Here is a 15,387-nt window from a genome sequence, read left to right as displayed (position 1 = left end):
TCAGAAATCTTCCGTGAGGATTAAATGTGTGTTGGGATTTTGAACATGTATAATTAAAAATAAAATAAATGGTGTTTAAACTATTTCACTAGCTAGAAGTATCCCCCCACCCTTGGTAGGGTGAGGGAAACCACAACTGAAGTAGTGGGTATTGGCAACTAGACCTTATACAGGGAAGTAAGCTAGACTTTGAAGAGTAGGTTGGCACTGTATAACCTCCCTCTATAGTGAGGGTACCCATAGGCAGCTGTATCAGATAGGACTTAAAACCTCCTTTTGAGTTCAGGGCTTTATGGTGAACTCAATACCATCACAAGATAAGGTCATGGGAAATATTTTTCAGAGAAATAATCAATTTGTAAAGTGTGATGTCCCAAGATACTCATAAAAAGACCTATAAATCTTTAATTAAAGATGGTAAATTATTGTGTGTTAAAGACTGATGTTCAGACCAGTTTTTTGTGTTGTCTGCATTTCTCTGTCTCCTGCTTGATGTCACTCAGTTTTTGCTCGATTTCTAGATGGGAATTTACAAAGAGAAAACTGGCAACTGTGGGCGCCGTGGCAGCACAACGGTTAGCGCAAAGCTATTACAGATTGGCGAGTTGAATTCTGGAGCTGCCTATTAGGAATCTCTGTATGTCTTTTCCGTGGAATGCTTGGATTTTCCCCGAGTGCTGTGGTTTCCTCCTACAGGCCAAAGACATACTGGGTATATAAACCTGGTAGTGTAAATTGGTCACTAAATGTTACTGTGATTAGGTTAGCGTTAAATCAGAGTTGTTGGGATTTGCTCGAAAAGCAGAAGGGCCTACTCTTTGTTGCATTGCTAAGTAAATAAATAAGCATCAGCTACTGCTGCAACTACTCAGACATGTGAAAGAAATGGCAGCTTCAATACCAGGAACTGCAGCTGCTGTCATGCAGCCATAATGTGGAAAATCCACAATATAAATGCAGCATTTAAGAGTTAACATCTATTGTTGATTTTGCCAGTGAAATTAGTACTATGGTGAGTCTATGCCCAGGGCAATTGGGATTCTGTTGACTTCCAAAGCTTTTCCCTTTGTTTTCACACCACCTGCTAATTAGACACAATTAGCAGTCTGTCTGGGAAAATGAACAGTTCCCCGCTGACCAGAGAATAAACTATGAATACAAAACCAGCCCTAATCTTTTCAAAGAGATAGTTTTAATGCAATATGCACACATATATAAAGCAATAAATTGCCATGTTCCCATGACATCACACAGAGAGTAACAAGAACAAATAAAAGGGCTCGTAAATCCTCAGAAGAATCTTGTATTGGAAGGTGCAGCTGACGACTAAAACAGGCCAAGGCTCACATATGCCAGGCTCCTGATCTTGTACAGGAATTCCCTGTGGCTTTGTTTTGGTCACTCCAGACAATGCCACTGATGTGGAGTGCAAGGGCAGGGGATATTGCGTTCACATCTTCACAATCAAAGGTAAAGGCAAGTATCTTGCAACCTTTCATACTGTCAGTGTACTTGGAACATTATAAATCTGCAGAATTCTCTAAAGAGTGGGCTTTCATTCTTAGCAGTTGCATTCATGCAAGGTCAATATTGATAGATTTTTTTTGCATTCTAAGGGAATCAAGGGATATGTGGACTGAGCAGTAAAGTGGAATTGTCGAGAGCCAACCATAATCCTATTGAGTGCCAGTAGGCTTAAAGTACTAAATGCCCATTTCTGTATGAAATGGGGAGGGCCTGGGAAATAAGGTGATGTTCAGTGAGTCATGATTTTATAGATCAATAAGAAGAGAAATATAATAACAGTGATGAGAAAGAAGCTAAGGAAAGTGGTGACAGGGTTATTGAGAGCAACAGGGAGGAGTTAAAATGGAGTGTTGTATCACTGTCAAACCAGTTGCTTTTTTCTCTGTAACCACTGCAGAAAATTGTATATTTTGTTATGTGAGAAACACTCAAAGGTCAAGCACACATAGAATTCATACGAGAATTAATGCTGTAGGGTGTTTGTATCAAATAAAATGGTATTGTTGTTTGTTTGGTGGGGGCTGAGGGGGAATCTATTCTAGCAGCTTACTTGAAGACTAAATTAGGATGTATTGATATTGTTAGCCAAATTTACCAGGAGGTGTAACACTGGCCAGAATGTCAATCTTAGTAATACAGAAGAAACAGGAAAACAAAAATGGGTCGGTGACACATTTCACTGCTCTACCCAAGTTCAATTCAAGATTATTGCCATAGGCATGCGTATATAGGGCAGAAATGTCTTGAAAATTGGCTTCATGTACTAGCAACATGGTACATTATAAACATGAAAAATGTAAATTAACATAAACTTAACTTAATGTAAATTGCATATAACTTAGGCAACAACGTTAAGGTTTTTCAGATCAGTTTAAAAAACTGATGGCTGTCGGAAAGAAGTTGCTGTTGTACCTTGAGAAGCGGGCTTTTAGACAACTATATTTCCTGTGCAATGACTACTTCGAGAAAAGCCATGCCTGGATATGGAGGGTCCCTATAACGATGGCTATCACCTTCCTGAGACATTGCTTCTTGTAGATGTCCTGGATGGTGTAGAAAGGTGTACCAGCATTGGAACTGGCTGAGTTCATCTACATGAAGTGTTATTGCAGGAAAACTACATCCATCATCAAGCACCTCCTACCATCCATGCCATGCTCTCTTCTTGCTGCTGCCACCAGGAAGGAGGTACAAGAGCCTCAGGATCCACACCACTAGGTTCAAGAACAGCTGCTACCCCTCAATCAGCAGGCTCTTGAACCAGAGGGGATAACTTCAATCAACTTTACTCATCCTGACACTGAACTGAACACAATATATGGACTCATGTTCAAACACTCTTCATCTCATGTTCTCGATATTTATTGCTCATTTAATTATTATTATTTTTGTACAAGTATTTACAAATTTTGATGTCTTTTGCACTTTGGTTGTTTGTCCATTTTTCAGTTTTTAATTGTTTCTATTGTGTTTATTGTGAATGCTCACAAGAAAATGAATCTCAGGATTGTATATGGCGACATATGTGTATTTTGATAATAAATTTACTTTGCAATTTTTCTATATTTCCTCTGTCTTTTATGTGAAGAAAACATTCCTAAAATTACCACCAAACTGAGCAATGATATAACGTTAAAATCATGCCTCCCTGCTCTGGCCTTTATTACCTGAGGAAATATCTTTACTCGTAAATAAGTTATTAATTTTACATGTTTCAAACTACTCTCCCGAAGCAGCTCTCAACTTCTAAACTCAGGGGAAGTCAAGTCTAATACATGCAGCCAGTTTTCATAATTTAATTCTGTTGGTCTCTGGTGAATCTGTGCTCCATTGACTAGAAGGCCAATATCTACTTCTTGAGGTGCAGAACAAATCACAAAAGGCATTACTTCACACATTTACCAATTCACTAGGAAACATTTGTAGTGCCAGAGGACTCACAGGCAGATAGTGTAATGTCTGTATTTAAGAACTTTGATTGAACACGTCCAGGGAATTATAGACCACTTGGTTCATAAAATTTGCACAAAAATAATGCAATCTCTCCTAAAGCTGAGATTTGAAACATGTTTAGAAAGCGATTATAATAAATAGTCCTGGATTTCTAAAAGGACATTCTTACTTGACTAATCTGATTGAACTTTTTTTCTGGTGATAACAGAAAGCAGATGGTAATTCAGTAGAAGTAATATACCTGGATTTCCAGAAGATACTTTGATAAGGTTTCCCCATGATTTTTGAGACACTGATCGTGTGGATAGTCAGAGGCTTTTTCACAGGGCTGAAATGGCTAGCATGAGAAGGCACAGTTTTAAGGTGCTTAGAAGCAGGTACAGAGGAGATGTCAGAGGTTAAGTTTTTTACTCAGAGAGCGGTGAGTGCGTGGAATGGGCTGCCGGCGATGGTGATGGAGGTCGATACGATAGGGTCTTTTAAGAGACTCCTGGATAGGTACATGGAGCTCAGAAAAATAGAGGGCTATGGGTAACCCTGGGTAATTTCCAAGATAAGGACATGTTCGGCACAGCTTTGTGGGCTGAAGGGCCTGTATTGTGCTGTAGGTTTTCTATGTTTCTATGATATGGTAATAGTAGGAAATATGGAGGCAGGGAAAAGTATTAGACTGGGTTATTAGCTGTCTTCAGGACAAAAGTGGGAAGGAAAGAAAGCTTTTACAAGTATAACAAGGTGAGTAGTGAAATTTACAATGAATTAATCTGGGGCTAGGACCACTCACATTTTATATTAATGCTGGTTAATTAGTTCTAATGATTTCCATGTAGGGACTTTTACAATTCATGCTCTGTATTTTTAAAAATTTGCACAGTTTGTCTTCTTTTGCACATTGGTTACTTATCAGTCTTTGTTTATGTGTGTTTTTTTCATAGATTCTATTGTATTTCTTTACTTTTCTTGGAAGTGCCTGAAAAAAAGTCTTGAAGTAATATATGGATAATTAATGTCCTTGGAAGTTTGAACGTGGAACTTTGTTGTCCGTCACAGGCAAAGCCCTCCCCACTACTGAGTACATTTACATGGAGAATCCATGGTTTTATTTTGGCTTGAGGTACATGACTGGTGAAGTTCTGCAGGGATCGAAGCAGGAGAATTTGCTGTTTGCTGTTTGTAATATATATAAATCGTGGATAGGTGCTTTTGTGGATAATATACAAGACTTTCAATGAATATATTGAGATATAGATCAGTTGCAGATGTGGGCAAAACATGACAGTTGGAGTTTAATCTGATCAATATTAGACTTGTGTAAACAAATGTAAAGGAAATTTTAATGTAAAAGTTATTGGTAGGATTGAAGTACAATTGTACATCAGGTAGTAAAGAAGGCCTATGGCACGCTTTCCTTTATTAGGCTAGGCCTTGAATTCACAAGCCTGAAGAATATGTTGCAGCTTTATAAATCTCTGGTTAGCCTGCATCTGGAATATTGCAGAGGAGAGGCTGGGCATAGATGGTATGTTTTCTCTAGAGCAGTCGAGATATCTGTTAGAAGTATATAAAATGAAGAGAGAGATTGATAGAGTATTCAGACAGTATCTTTTTCCCAGGGTTGACATGTCCAATGATAGACGACATGTATTTATGGTGGCGGGGGAATAAGTTCAAACGAAATATGTGGGGAAGACTTCTACATAGAGAGTGATAGGTGCCTAAAGTGCATTGCCAGAAATAGTGGTGGAGGCTGGAACCACAGACGCATTTTAGTGGCTCTTGACGAGGCACATGAGTATGCCGAGAATGGAGGGGTATTGAGCACGTGGGTAGAAGGGACGAGGAATCATTAGCTTAATTAGTTTGACACATATTGTGGGCTGAAGAGCCTATGCCTGGGCTGTACTGTTTGATGTTTTACATTCTATATTCTATGTTTCATATCCATGTGATGACTTTCCTGAAGAGCTTGAATCCTGTCAGTGCTGTCTCTGTTTATAACAAGCTCCTCAATTGAAAATGTTCAAAATGCACAGAATGAAATGTTGACTGAGAAAATATCCCGAGTTTCTTATTCAACTTCGTCAGGTCTAGTTCCAAAAGAAATCTTGCAACTTGTGATTTCCAATCAAGATGGTGCCAAGCTGCGATGTCCATCGAGGTCGTCACTCAGACCTTGTTATTCTTTAGGTTTATAGGGTTAGTTTAGAGGGCAGTGTGGGGAGTATGGGGGATAGATAGAAGTCTGAGGCAGTAAATGAAGATTTAGGGGCAGCAGCAGGTGGTCAGAGTCCAAGTCAGAGCACTCCTTGGTCAAAGTTCAATGATTCCCATTTGTGGATGATGGGTTGTCAGTCACTGTGGATGAAGACCGGTGACCCCCATGGTCTATGTCCCAGGGCTGGATGTGGGCTGGTCACCCTCTAGATTAGCAAGACCCAGGGTCAATGCCTGTGGAGGTTGGAGGTCAAGGTTCAGATGTCAAAGTCAAGTCTAGGGGCCAATACCTCGAGGTTACCAAAGTCCAGAAGTCGAAGCTAAAGCTGAAGTCTAGGGACTAGTGATCTAAATCAAATGTTTTAAAAAGTTCAATTTAATATCAGAAAACGTATACAGTATACAACCTTAAATTCTTACTCTTCTCAGACATTAAAAAAAAAAGAAACCCCCCAAAGAATGATAGAAACATCCACTCTCCAACGCACAAGCAGCAGAAGCTTCGACCCTCCCCTCCCCCTACTTGAGCCGGCAGAAGCACTGACTCACCAACATGCAAACAATAGCAAAAGCCCCAAAGAGACCCTTATCTAGAGTCCATCAAAAACTACAGTCCGTAACCTTTAAGTACGACAGCAGCCTGCTGACCCAACGAGGTTGAAACCCCTGGAGCTGTATGTCCAGATGTTAGGTGTCTGCGAGCTTGTGCCAGGGACTGGAGGTTAGAGGCCTGACGTCTATGAATCTGAGTGTCTGTGGCCAAGGACTTGTGGTTGGAGGTCTGGAGGCAGCCTGTCTTATAGTTGGAGGCCCGTCTGTGTGTGTGAGTGGGTGGGTGGATGGAAAAGGGGCTTGTAGGGTTGTTGTTGTGCAGTTGTTAATGACGCTTGTGTTGTTCTGCTGAATGCGATGGCCACGCTATGTCAACACCGGAATGTGTGGCAACACTTGCGGGCTTCCCCCAGCACATATTTAGGTTGTGTTGATTATTAACGCAAAAGATGCATTTCATTGTACGTTTCAATGTACATGTGATAAATTAATTGTACTGTATGAGCTGGGGATTGCAGATGTGAAATGCGTTGCTTTCCTTGGTCTCTTGTCATAATTGTGCAGTCTGATTAGTGATAACCACCCTGCCCCCCCCCCACCATCAGCACTAATTAAAAAGGTACAAAGAACTGTTCACAACCGGCAAGAGACAGGATTTCAGGTGTCAAAGAATGATCCAATCATTTGATGAAACTTTGGGAAGTATTTAGAGTTCTAGTGTATGGCTTTGGTCAAGTGGCAAACACTTTAAAGTTTGCTGTCTCAGTACTTCAAACATCCCACAGGTTGTGTCACCAAGGGAACTACTCAGTCTTGATGATTTTCAGTTGGCACAACCTCCAGAATGATCTGGAGTGTCTTCGTCATTGAACCTGTTACAAAAAACAAGAGATTACAAGTCTGCAAACAGGAATCAAAATGTTCTGACTGTGAAATAAAATCACAATAATTTTAAATTTGCATAGCAATCAGTACCTGCAACTAAAGTCTACAGAAGGATGATATTGCCAAGTTACTTTACCAAATTTATTTAAATTAACATACTGTACTGTGAATTTCACTATATTGCACATTTATAGGAGCTTTGGGTTTATTTCTGGGAATGAGAGCATTTTGTCACCCTTGTGGTTAACCATTAAAACACAGTGCAAATTTTCATCAATTATAAGTGAGCCATTGGCCTGTTACCTTACCTGCACATGGAGCTCATTAAATTGGAAATACAACCATGCTAAAAAATGGAATATTTTTTCCAATTTCCCCTGGAAGAGGGTTTTTGGTTTCCCTCTCAGGAATAGATGAGATCAAATATATGATTCTTTTCTAAATATTGACCACCGGGCCTGGAAAGCACCATGGTTATCCATCCTCTAGCCACTTCTGATAAATCTTACATGTTATTAGTGATAATATCTCAAAAGAATATGAAATAAATCTGAATTGATATAACTTACAAACATCTGTCTTCAAACAAACATTCATTTCACATGATTGAATCCTCTTATTTTTGTTAATTTCTCTTGGAACAATTATAATAAATGTGTGTAGGGAATGTGTTGCTCATTTCTTCCATAATTTATTATTGACTGGCTCGGTTTCCTGTGATAAACTACAATCCATTTGTTGCTGCTCTTACTAAGCCAACCATTTTAATGCCAATATATTAATCTTTGTAAGTTCCTACTAAATTACTTGTTTATGTGCTCTAAGAAACAATGCCTCTGGAAGAAAAATACTTTTAATAAAGAAATCTGTTCCTATCTTTTGGTCCAAATCAAAACTTAGATTATAAAGTCGTGATTTTCTATCTGGGTCCAGTATGTCTAGAGAAACCCATACATATGCACTGGTTTCCAAATGCATGACCTCCTTCCATGATTTTCTCACACATGAATGACCCACAGATAGTGCAGGCAGGCCATGCAGAAGTAAGCCTTCATAGCACTAATTATTTTATGATGAATCTTGAAATACTATAATGGCATAAATATTGTAGCAGTTAGGTGCAAACAAATTTCTATGATTAATGTGATATGGATAGTTCAGTAACTGCACAGTTAAATGTTTTAAATCCACACTCCTTTCTAGTGTGCTGGCACTAGTAGTGTGGTGAACTACATATACCAGAGTGGTTTGCTCCCAACAGACCCCTGCTGACTGCTCCTGTGGCTCCTCCCACAAACCCCTGTATAAAGGCGAATGAGGCCTGAAGCCGATAACTCTCTTCTTACGTCTCAGAGTGAGTTATTGATGGTGCATCAATTTTATTGACTGGAAGTTTTTAAGCATGGAAACCGTTTTACATCCGGAACGATTGGATCTGGACCCCCAGGACCCTGAAGTGGCTCTTGCCTTTGAACACTGGCTTGCATGCTTCCAATCATACTTGGAGGAGGTTCGTGCAACTGACCCTGCTGTTAGGCACAGGATTCTCCTCTCGCGAGTCACCCCAAAAGTTTATTCCTTCATCAGGGACCTCTCGACCTACGACGGGGCTCTGGCCGCCCTCAAACGACAGTACCTGCGGCCGGTGAACACCTTCTACACAAGACATCGTTTGGCTACCAGATGGCAGCGGCCTGTGGAATCGTGCGCCGAATTTCTCCGAGCCCTACAGACACTCATGCGGACTTGTGAATGCCAAACGCTCACGGCGGAACAGCATGCGGAACTCTTGGTACGAGATGCCTTTGTGACGGGACTGAGGTCAGTGTATGTGCGGCAGCGTTTGCTGGAAAATCCCGACCTCACCTTACGCTCGGCAATCGAGACGGCCGAAACACTCGAGGCTGCTCTACGCTATGCTGAGGCCGTCCAGCCGCGCGATTCCCCGTCGGACTCGTGGACGCCTCAGACCCCGCCGCCGCCGGTTCCCGCGAGCGAATTTGCCAACGCCGCTGCCAGTCACGATTCCACGAACTCCCCGACTCCGTCCGCGTCCGCGGCGGCGTCCCGGCAAACGCCGGGACTCTGTTATTTTTGTGGGCTGGAGAAACATCCTCGAAAACGTTGCACAGCCCGCGAAGCGACCTGCTCCAGCTGTGGAAAACGGGGTCATTTCGCCAGAGTCTGTAAGTCTAAATCGAAAGCGGCGTCGAGCTGCGCTGCGTTTGAGCCGTGGGGGCCGCCATCTTGCATGCCCGGACGTGGGCGGCCATCTTTGCCGGCGTCACCGAGCCCCGCCCCCGACTCACCGGTGTTTACCGGGCACCAAGACGGCAGTTCAACTCTGGCCACAGTAACCCTCGACCAAAGCGCCCCACACCAGCTTGCCAGGTCAATGATGGACATCCTGGTGGAGGGCCACAGGACTAGCTGCCTGTTTGACACGGGCAGCACTGAGAGTTTTATTCACCCGGACACAGTGCAATGCTGTGGACTCGTGACACGGCCGGTACGTCACAGGATCACCTTGGCTTCTAGGTCGCATTCCACAGACATCCTGGTGGGTTGTGTAGCGACATTGGTGGTGCAGGGCACAGAATATCGGGACTTTGCACTACTGGTCATGCCTCGACTGTGCGCACCTGTGCTATTGGGGCTGGACTTCCAGAGCCATCTCGAAAGTGTGACTATGGCATATGACGGGCCCCTCCCACCACTCACTGTCAGGAATCCTCAGTTTAGTGGGACTTCGCCATATACCCCGTTACTGCACACACATACACACCGAACCACACATCCCGCCCAACACCATGCCGATAGCGGTGCTACTGACACTACTTGCAGTCTCTCAACCCTCAAGATCCCTCCCCCATCGCTGTTCGCCAACCTGACCCCCGACTAAACCGGTGGCAACTAAAACCAGGAGGTACAGCGCAGGGGACAGGGCCTTCATTCAGTCAGAGGTGCAGCGGCTGCTCAGGGAGGGGATCATCGAGCCAAGCACAAGCCCTTGGCAGTCCCAGGTGGTTGTTATTCGGACTGGGCAGAAAAGTAGGATGGTTGTGGACTATAGTCAAACCATCAATAGGTTCACGCAGCTTGACGCATACCCTCTACCCCGCATCGCGGATATGGTCAACCAGATCGCTCAGTACAAGGTGTACTCGACAATAGATCTGAAATCCGCTTATCACCAGCTCCCCATCCGCCCAGAGGACCGCCCCTACACCGCCTTTGAGGCGGGCGGCAGGCTCTATCACTTCCTGCGCGTCCCATTTGGTGTCACCAATGGTGTCTCGGTCTTCCAGAGGGAAATGGACCGGATGGTGGACCAGTACAAACTGAAGGCCACATTTCCCTATCTGGATAACATCACCATCTGTGGTCGCGACTGGTCGGATCACGACGCTAACCTCCAACGATTTTTCCAGGTGGCTGCGGCTTTGAACCTTACTTATAACAGGGACAAGTGTGTGTTCAGAACCACCCGACTCGCTATCCTTGGGTATCTCGTGGAGAACGGGGTCATTGGCCCTGATCCCGACCGTATGCGCCCCCTGTTAGAACTCCCTCTTCCCACCACTCTCAAAGCCCTCAGACGGTGCCTGGGTTTTTTTTCCTATTACGCCCAATGGGTCCCCCATTACGCCGACAAGGCCCGCTCCCTGGTCAAGTCTACCACTTTTCCCCTCTCTGCTGAGGCCTGCGCGGCTTTCAGCCGCATTAAAGGGGACATTATCAAAGCAACAATGCATGCGGTGAACGAGACCATTTCCTTCCAAGTAGAGTGTGACGCCTCCGATTTCGCGCTTGCCGCTACCCTCAATCAGGACGGCAGGCCTGTAGCATTCTTTTCTCGTACCCTTCAAGGCTCTGAAATTCGGCACTCCGCGGTGGAGAAAGAAGCCCAGGCCATAGTGGAAGCTATTAGACACTGGAGGCACTATCTCGCCAGCAACAGGTTCACCTTGCTGACCGACCAGCGCTCGGTTGCGTTCCTGTTCAGCAACCAACAGCGGGGCAAAATCAAAAATGATAAACTTTTGCGGTGGAGAATGGAACTCTCCACCTACAACTATGATATCCTGTACCGGCCTGGCAGACTCAATGAGCCCCCTGATGCCCTATCCCGGGGAGCGTGTGCCAGCGCACAGCTCGACCAGCTGTATGCCCTTCATGCACATCTTTGCCATCCGGGGGTTACCCGATTTTACCATTTCGTTAAAGCCCGGAACCTGCCGTACTCCCTGGAGGACATCAGGACGATGACCAGGGACTGCCAAATCTGCACTGCGTGCAAACCGCACTTCTACCGTCCTGACACGGCGCAACTTGTCAAGGCCACCCACCCATTTGAGCGACTGAGTGTTGACTTTAAGGGCCCCCTTCCCTCCACTGACCGCAATGTCTGTTTTCTCAGTATTATTGACGAGTACTCGCGATTCCCCTTTGCCATTCCCTGCCCCGACACCACTACCACGTCCGTCATAAAAGCCCTGCACCAGCTTTTCACTCTGTTCGGATATCCCTGCTATATCCACAGTGATAGAGGGTCCTCCTTTATGAGTGACGAGCTGCGCCAGTACCTGCTGGCTAGGGGCATTGCTACTAGTTGAACCACGAGTTAGAATCCCTGGGGGAATGGACAGGTGGAGAGGGAGAATGCCACGGTGTGGAAGGCCACACTTATAGCCCTTAAGTCAAAAGGGTTGCCGGTCTCTCGATGGCAGGAGGTCCTCCCTGAGGCTCTCCACTCTATCCGCTCCCTGTTATGTACGTCCACCAATGCCACCCCTCACGAACGCCTATTCTCTTTTCCCAGGAAGTCTGCCACTGGGACCACCCTACCGGTTTGGCTGACGTCCCCAGGGCCAGTGCTGCTCCGAAAACATGTGAGGAGTAATAAATACTCCCCGCTGGTCAAGAGGGTTCACCTTCTACATGCTAATCCCCAGTATGCCTACGTGGTCTTGCCTGATGGGCGGGAGGACACGGTCTCTGTCCGCGACCTGGCGCCCTCAGGAGCGGCAGACCACTACCCCGAACACTCCACGGTAACTATGAACCCCGTACCCGAGGTGATACCGCGCACACCGTGCCCAGCACAGACTCCTCACGACACTCATGTACCAGACATCTCGTACGCGTATAGTCCGGACGCCTCACACACACGTGAGGGATCACTGCCACCTCCAGTTAGGCCAGAACCAGCACAACCTCCGTCCCCTGAGCTATCACCACCTCCGGCATCTATGCAATCACCACCTCCGGCACCTGTGCAATCACAGCCGGAACTACGCAGATCGCAGCGACAGATTCGACCACCTGATAGACTTAACCTGTAAATATACTTGTAAGCAACTTCGCCACCTGGGGACTCTTTTCCAACAAAGGGGGGGTGAATGTGGTGAACTACATATACCAGAGTGGTTTGCTCCCAACAGACCCCTGCTGACTGCTCCTGTGGCTCCTCCCACAAACCCCTGTATAAAGGCGAATGAGGCCTGAAGCCGATAACTCTCTTCTTACGTCTCAGAGTGAGTTATTGATGGTGCATCAAGTAGACTTACAATGTATGTCCTTCATTTTACCTATAAACTGATATCAATTTAATGAGAATTTTTAAAAAACTACCTGTTCCGATTATGAGGACATAGCTTAGGCTTAGTAGTGAATGAGAGGAAATTGCAGGTGAAGTTTGCTGGCAGTTGCAAAGAACATTTATTATAAATCAAACTATATTTAAACAGATGGATGAATGGCAAAAAAAAACCTGTGAAACAATGTTACATTAAGCATCAGATTACATTTAAAATATGAAACAAGGACAATTGCAGTGCCAGATCCAGTTCGAGGTATTGAAGTAGGACATGTAAGCAAACCCAAAGTAGGACAACAAGTTGGAAATTGTGACCTAACTCTAACTACATTCACTTTGAAATTAAGCAAAGACAAAAGTGAAGTTTAAGTTAAATTTAATGGGACTGGAAATTAACCTACATCGATAGCATGGAAGCAGACTCATTTCAAAGAAGAACTGAGAGATCAAACAACAGAAGTTTGTTTGATGGAAAAAAAACGGAACTCTATCTAAGAATGGCCATCACAGCAAGGTTGAGAGAAATAGGGAGGATACTTCTGAGTTTTGAGAAAATTGCAACATAGTTGATAGTGGAGTGTTTCACCAAGTATATTTTCAGCAGTGCAACTAAACCAATTTTACCATTTCTATTGATATTTGAAAACAAAGGTACAGTGGGGGATGAGGTGATATGTGTCAGAATACAGAGTTATTGTGACAGAGAACACAGTCTGATAGGATTATCAATGCAAATTCAATCATAAATTTGAAAAGGCATTTACTCATAAAATGAAACCATTTGTAGGATTATGGATAGACTTTTTCAACAAATTGGCACACGTACAATAGGCTAAGTAGCTTCCTTACCCTTTGTAAGATTCTATGAATGTACTTACACACTGAAAAGATAAAAGGAATTCAATAGATTCTGTGTTAGTACATTTTCTGAGGCTGCTTGATAAGCTTCATGCAACAGAATCAATATGAGATTAAAAAGCAGGACATTATAGGAAAAAGTTGAATAGGTTGGAACTTTAATTCCCTTGAGTGCAGGAGAATGAGGGGAGATCTGTTACAAAATTATGAGGGGTATAAATAAGGTGAATGCATCCTTGCTTTCTCCTGTCAGGCTGAGTGAGAATGGAAGTCATAGGTTTATGGTGAAGGATGAAATATTTAAGGGGAATCTGAGGGGGAAATACTTCACTCAGAACGTGGCATAATTGTGGAATAAACTGCCAGTCAAAGTGGTGGTTGTGGGTTCAGTTGTGACATTTCAGAGAAGTTTGGATAGATATATGGATGCGAGAGGTAGGGAGGTTTTTAGTTTTAATGCAGGTAGATGGAACTCGGCAGAAGACCAGGCCAGCCAGATGGGCCAGAAGAACTATTTCTATTCTGTAGTGAGTGCTCTATGACTATATTAACGTTATGACATAGCCAAAAAGATGTAAGGAATAGTTAGAAGACAAAAAGTGTCACTTAAGTTTTTCAGATTGGTAAGATGTTGGTAATGATCCGCTCAAAAGAATTGTGCAGCAGCATTTTCTGTTTTCCATTTTGCAAAATAATTTGCACAGGCACAAAGGGAAAACAAAATCAAACCTGGTTCCTATCAAACCATTCAGAAGTCACATGAAAGGTGTAAAGCAGAAAGATACTGTAAATGTTGTTGTGGGATATTGAAGGCAGATTCAGGCAAAGGCAAGATAATGAAAAAATATTAATGAGAGGAACTCATTAAAAAAAGGCATCAAAAAACCTATGTCCTTTGGCCATTTTCTAATTAAACTTATCTACAAGAAGGTGTTGCTGAATTATGCAAACTAAGATATAATGGAAGGCCAGTTCTCTGCATTTGATCATTGGAAGCTAAGTGGACTCATAGAAGGGAGGTCCAAAAGTGATTAATGATGAAGAAATGCTTAAAAAATTAGATAAATTTTCATAGAATAGAAAGACAAGAATTAAACTTTTGAAAAGTTAACTAGTTTTTAAAGATTGAATGGATCAGTTACAAGTGACAGTAATATGAATAGAACATGGAATGCTTTCTCATAGGAGACAGTAACTAGCATCAAATAGATATTAGACAAGTATTTGAAAAAGAATACTGGGAAATGAGTATTGTTAAAATTGGCAGAACCATTTGAAAATGATAGCTGACTGATTTTGTACATGTTGTAAGTAAGAGTCATTCAATAACATCAGGCCAGAATTCCCTGTTAGCATTGCGCGGCAAAAAAATTCATCTGGGTGGTGTAAAATCTGTATGTTGCATAATCATTATTAGCATAAGTATATTTTAATTAAATAAAGGAGTTAAAAGAAATAGAGCAAAGACTAGTATTAAGTTAGTGTTAAGTTGCAGATCAGAACATTTCATTGGATGGTAATTGCTTCTTTTTGAGATCCTGGAGTCAGTTCAGTGTCCATGTTTTTGTTGCTGCACCTGATCAAAGTGTGTTTTGTATGTAAATACACAAACACAGCAGCTCAGCTCACTATGTCCTCCTCAGCTGTCATTGCCACGATATTACCTCTGGACTGGAAGGCAGTCAATCACCTCATTAGAAATTTCCTGAGCTATTGAATAAATGTTCTAGCAGTAAGAGAGGTAAAATTTAACAGAAGGGCACTGCTGCAGTATGAGTGATGCTGAGTTAACCGCACTA

At 43.2% G+C, this 15,387-nt stretch overlaps 1 protein-coding gene across 3 annotated transcripts in view; it reads right to left on the bottom strand.

Annotated features, from left to right (window-relative positions):
- Positions 1-1,208: 1,208 nt before the first annotated feature.
- Positions 1,209-15,387, bottom strand: part of LOC140726386 (cystine/glutamate transporter-like) — a 167,902-nt gene continuing 153,723 nt past the window's right edge. For all 3 annotated transcript variants that reach the window (XM_073042690.1, XM_073042691.1, XM_073042692.1), the window contains one exon: positions 1,209-7,118. In XM_073042690.1, the coding sequence (XP_072898791.1) occupies positions 7,054-7,118 (65 nt within the window). In that variant the 3' untranslated portion in view covers positions 1,209-7,053. The remainder of the gene's footprint in view (positions 7,119-15,387) is intronic.

The sequence above is a fragment of the Hemitrygon akajei genome, chromosome 4 (genome assembly GCF_048418815.1).
Source record: "Hemitrygon akajei chromosome 4, sHemAka1.3, whole genome shotgun sequence".
Taxonomy (NCBI): domain Eukaryota; kingdom Metazoa; phylum Chordata; class Chondrichthyes; order Myliobatiformes; family Dasyatidae; genus Hemitrygon; species Hemitrygon akajei.
This window is presented reverse-complemented; position numbering and strand designations above follow the sequence as displayed.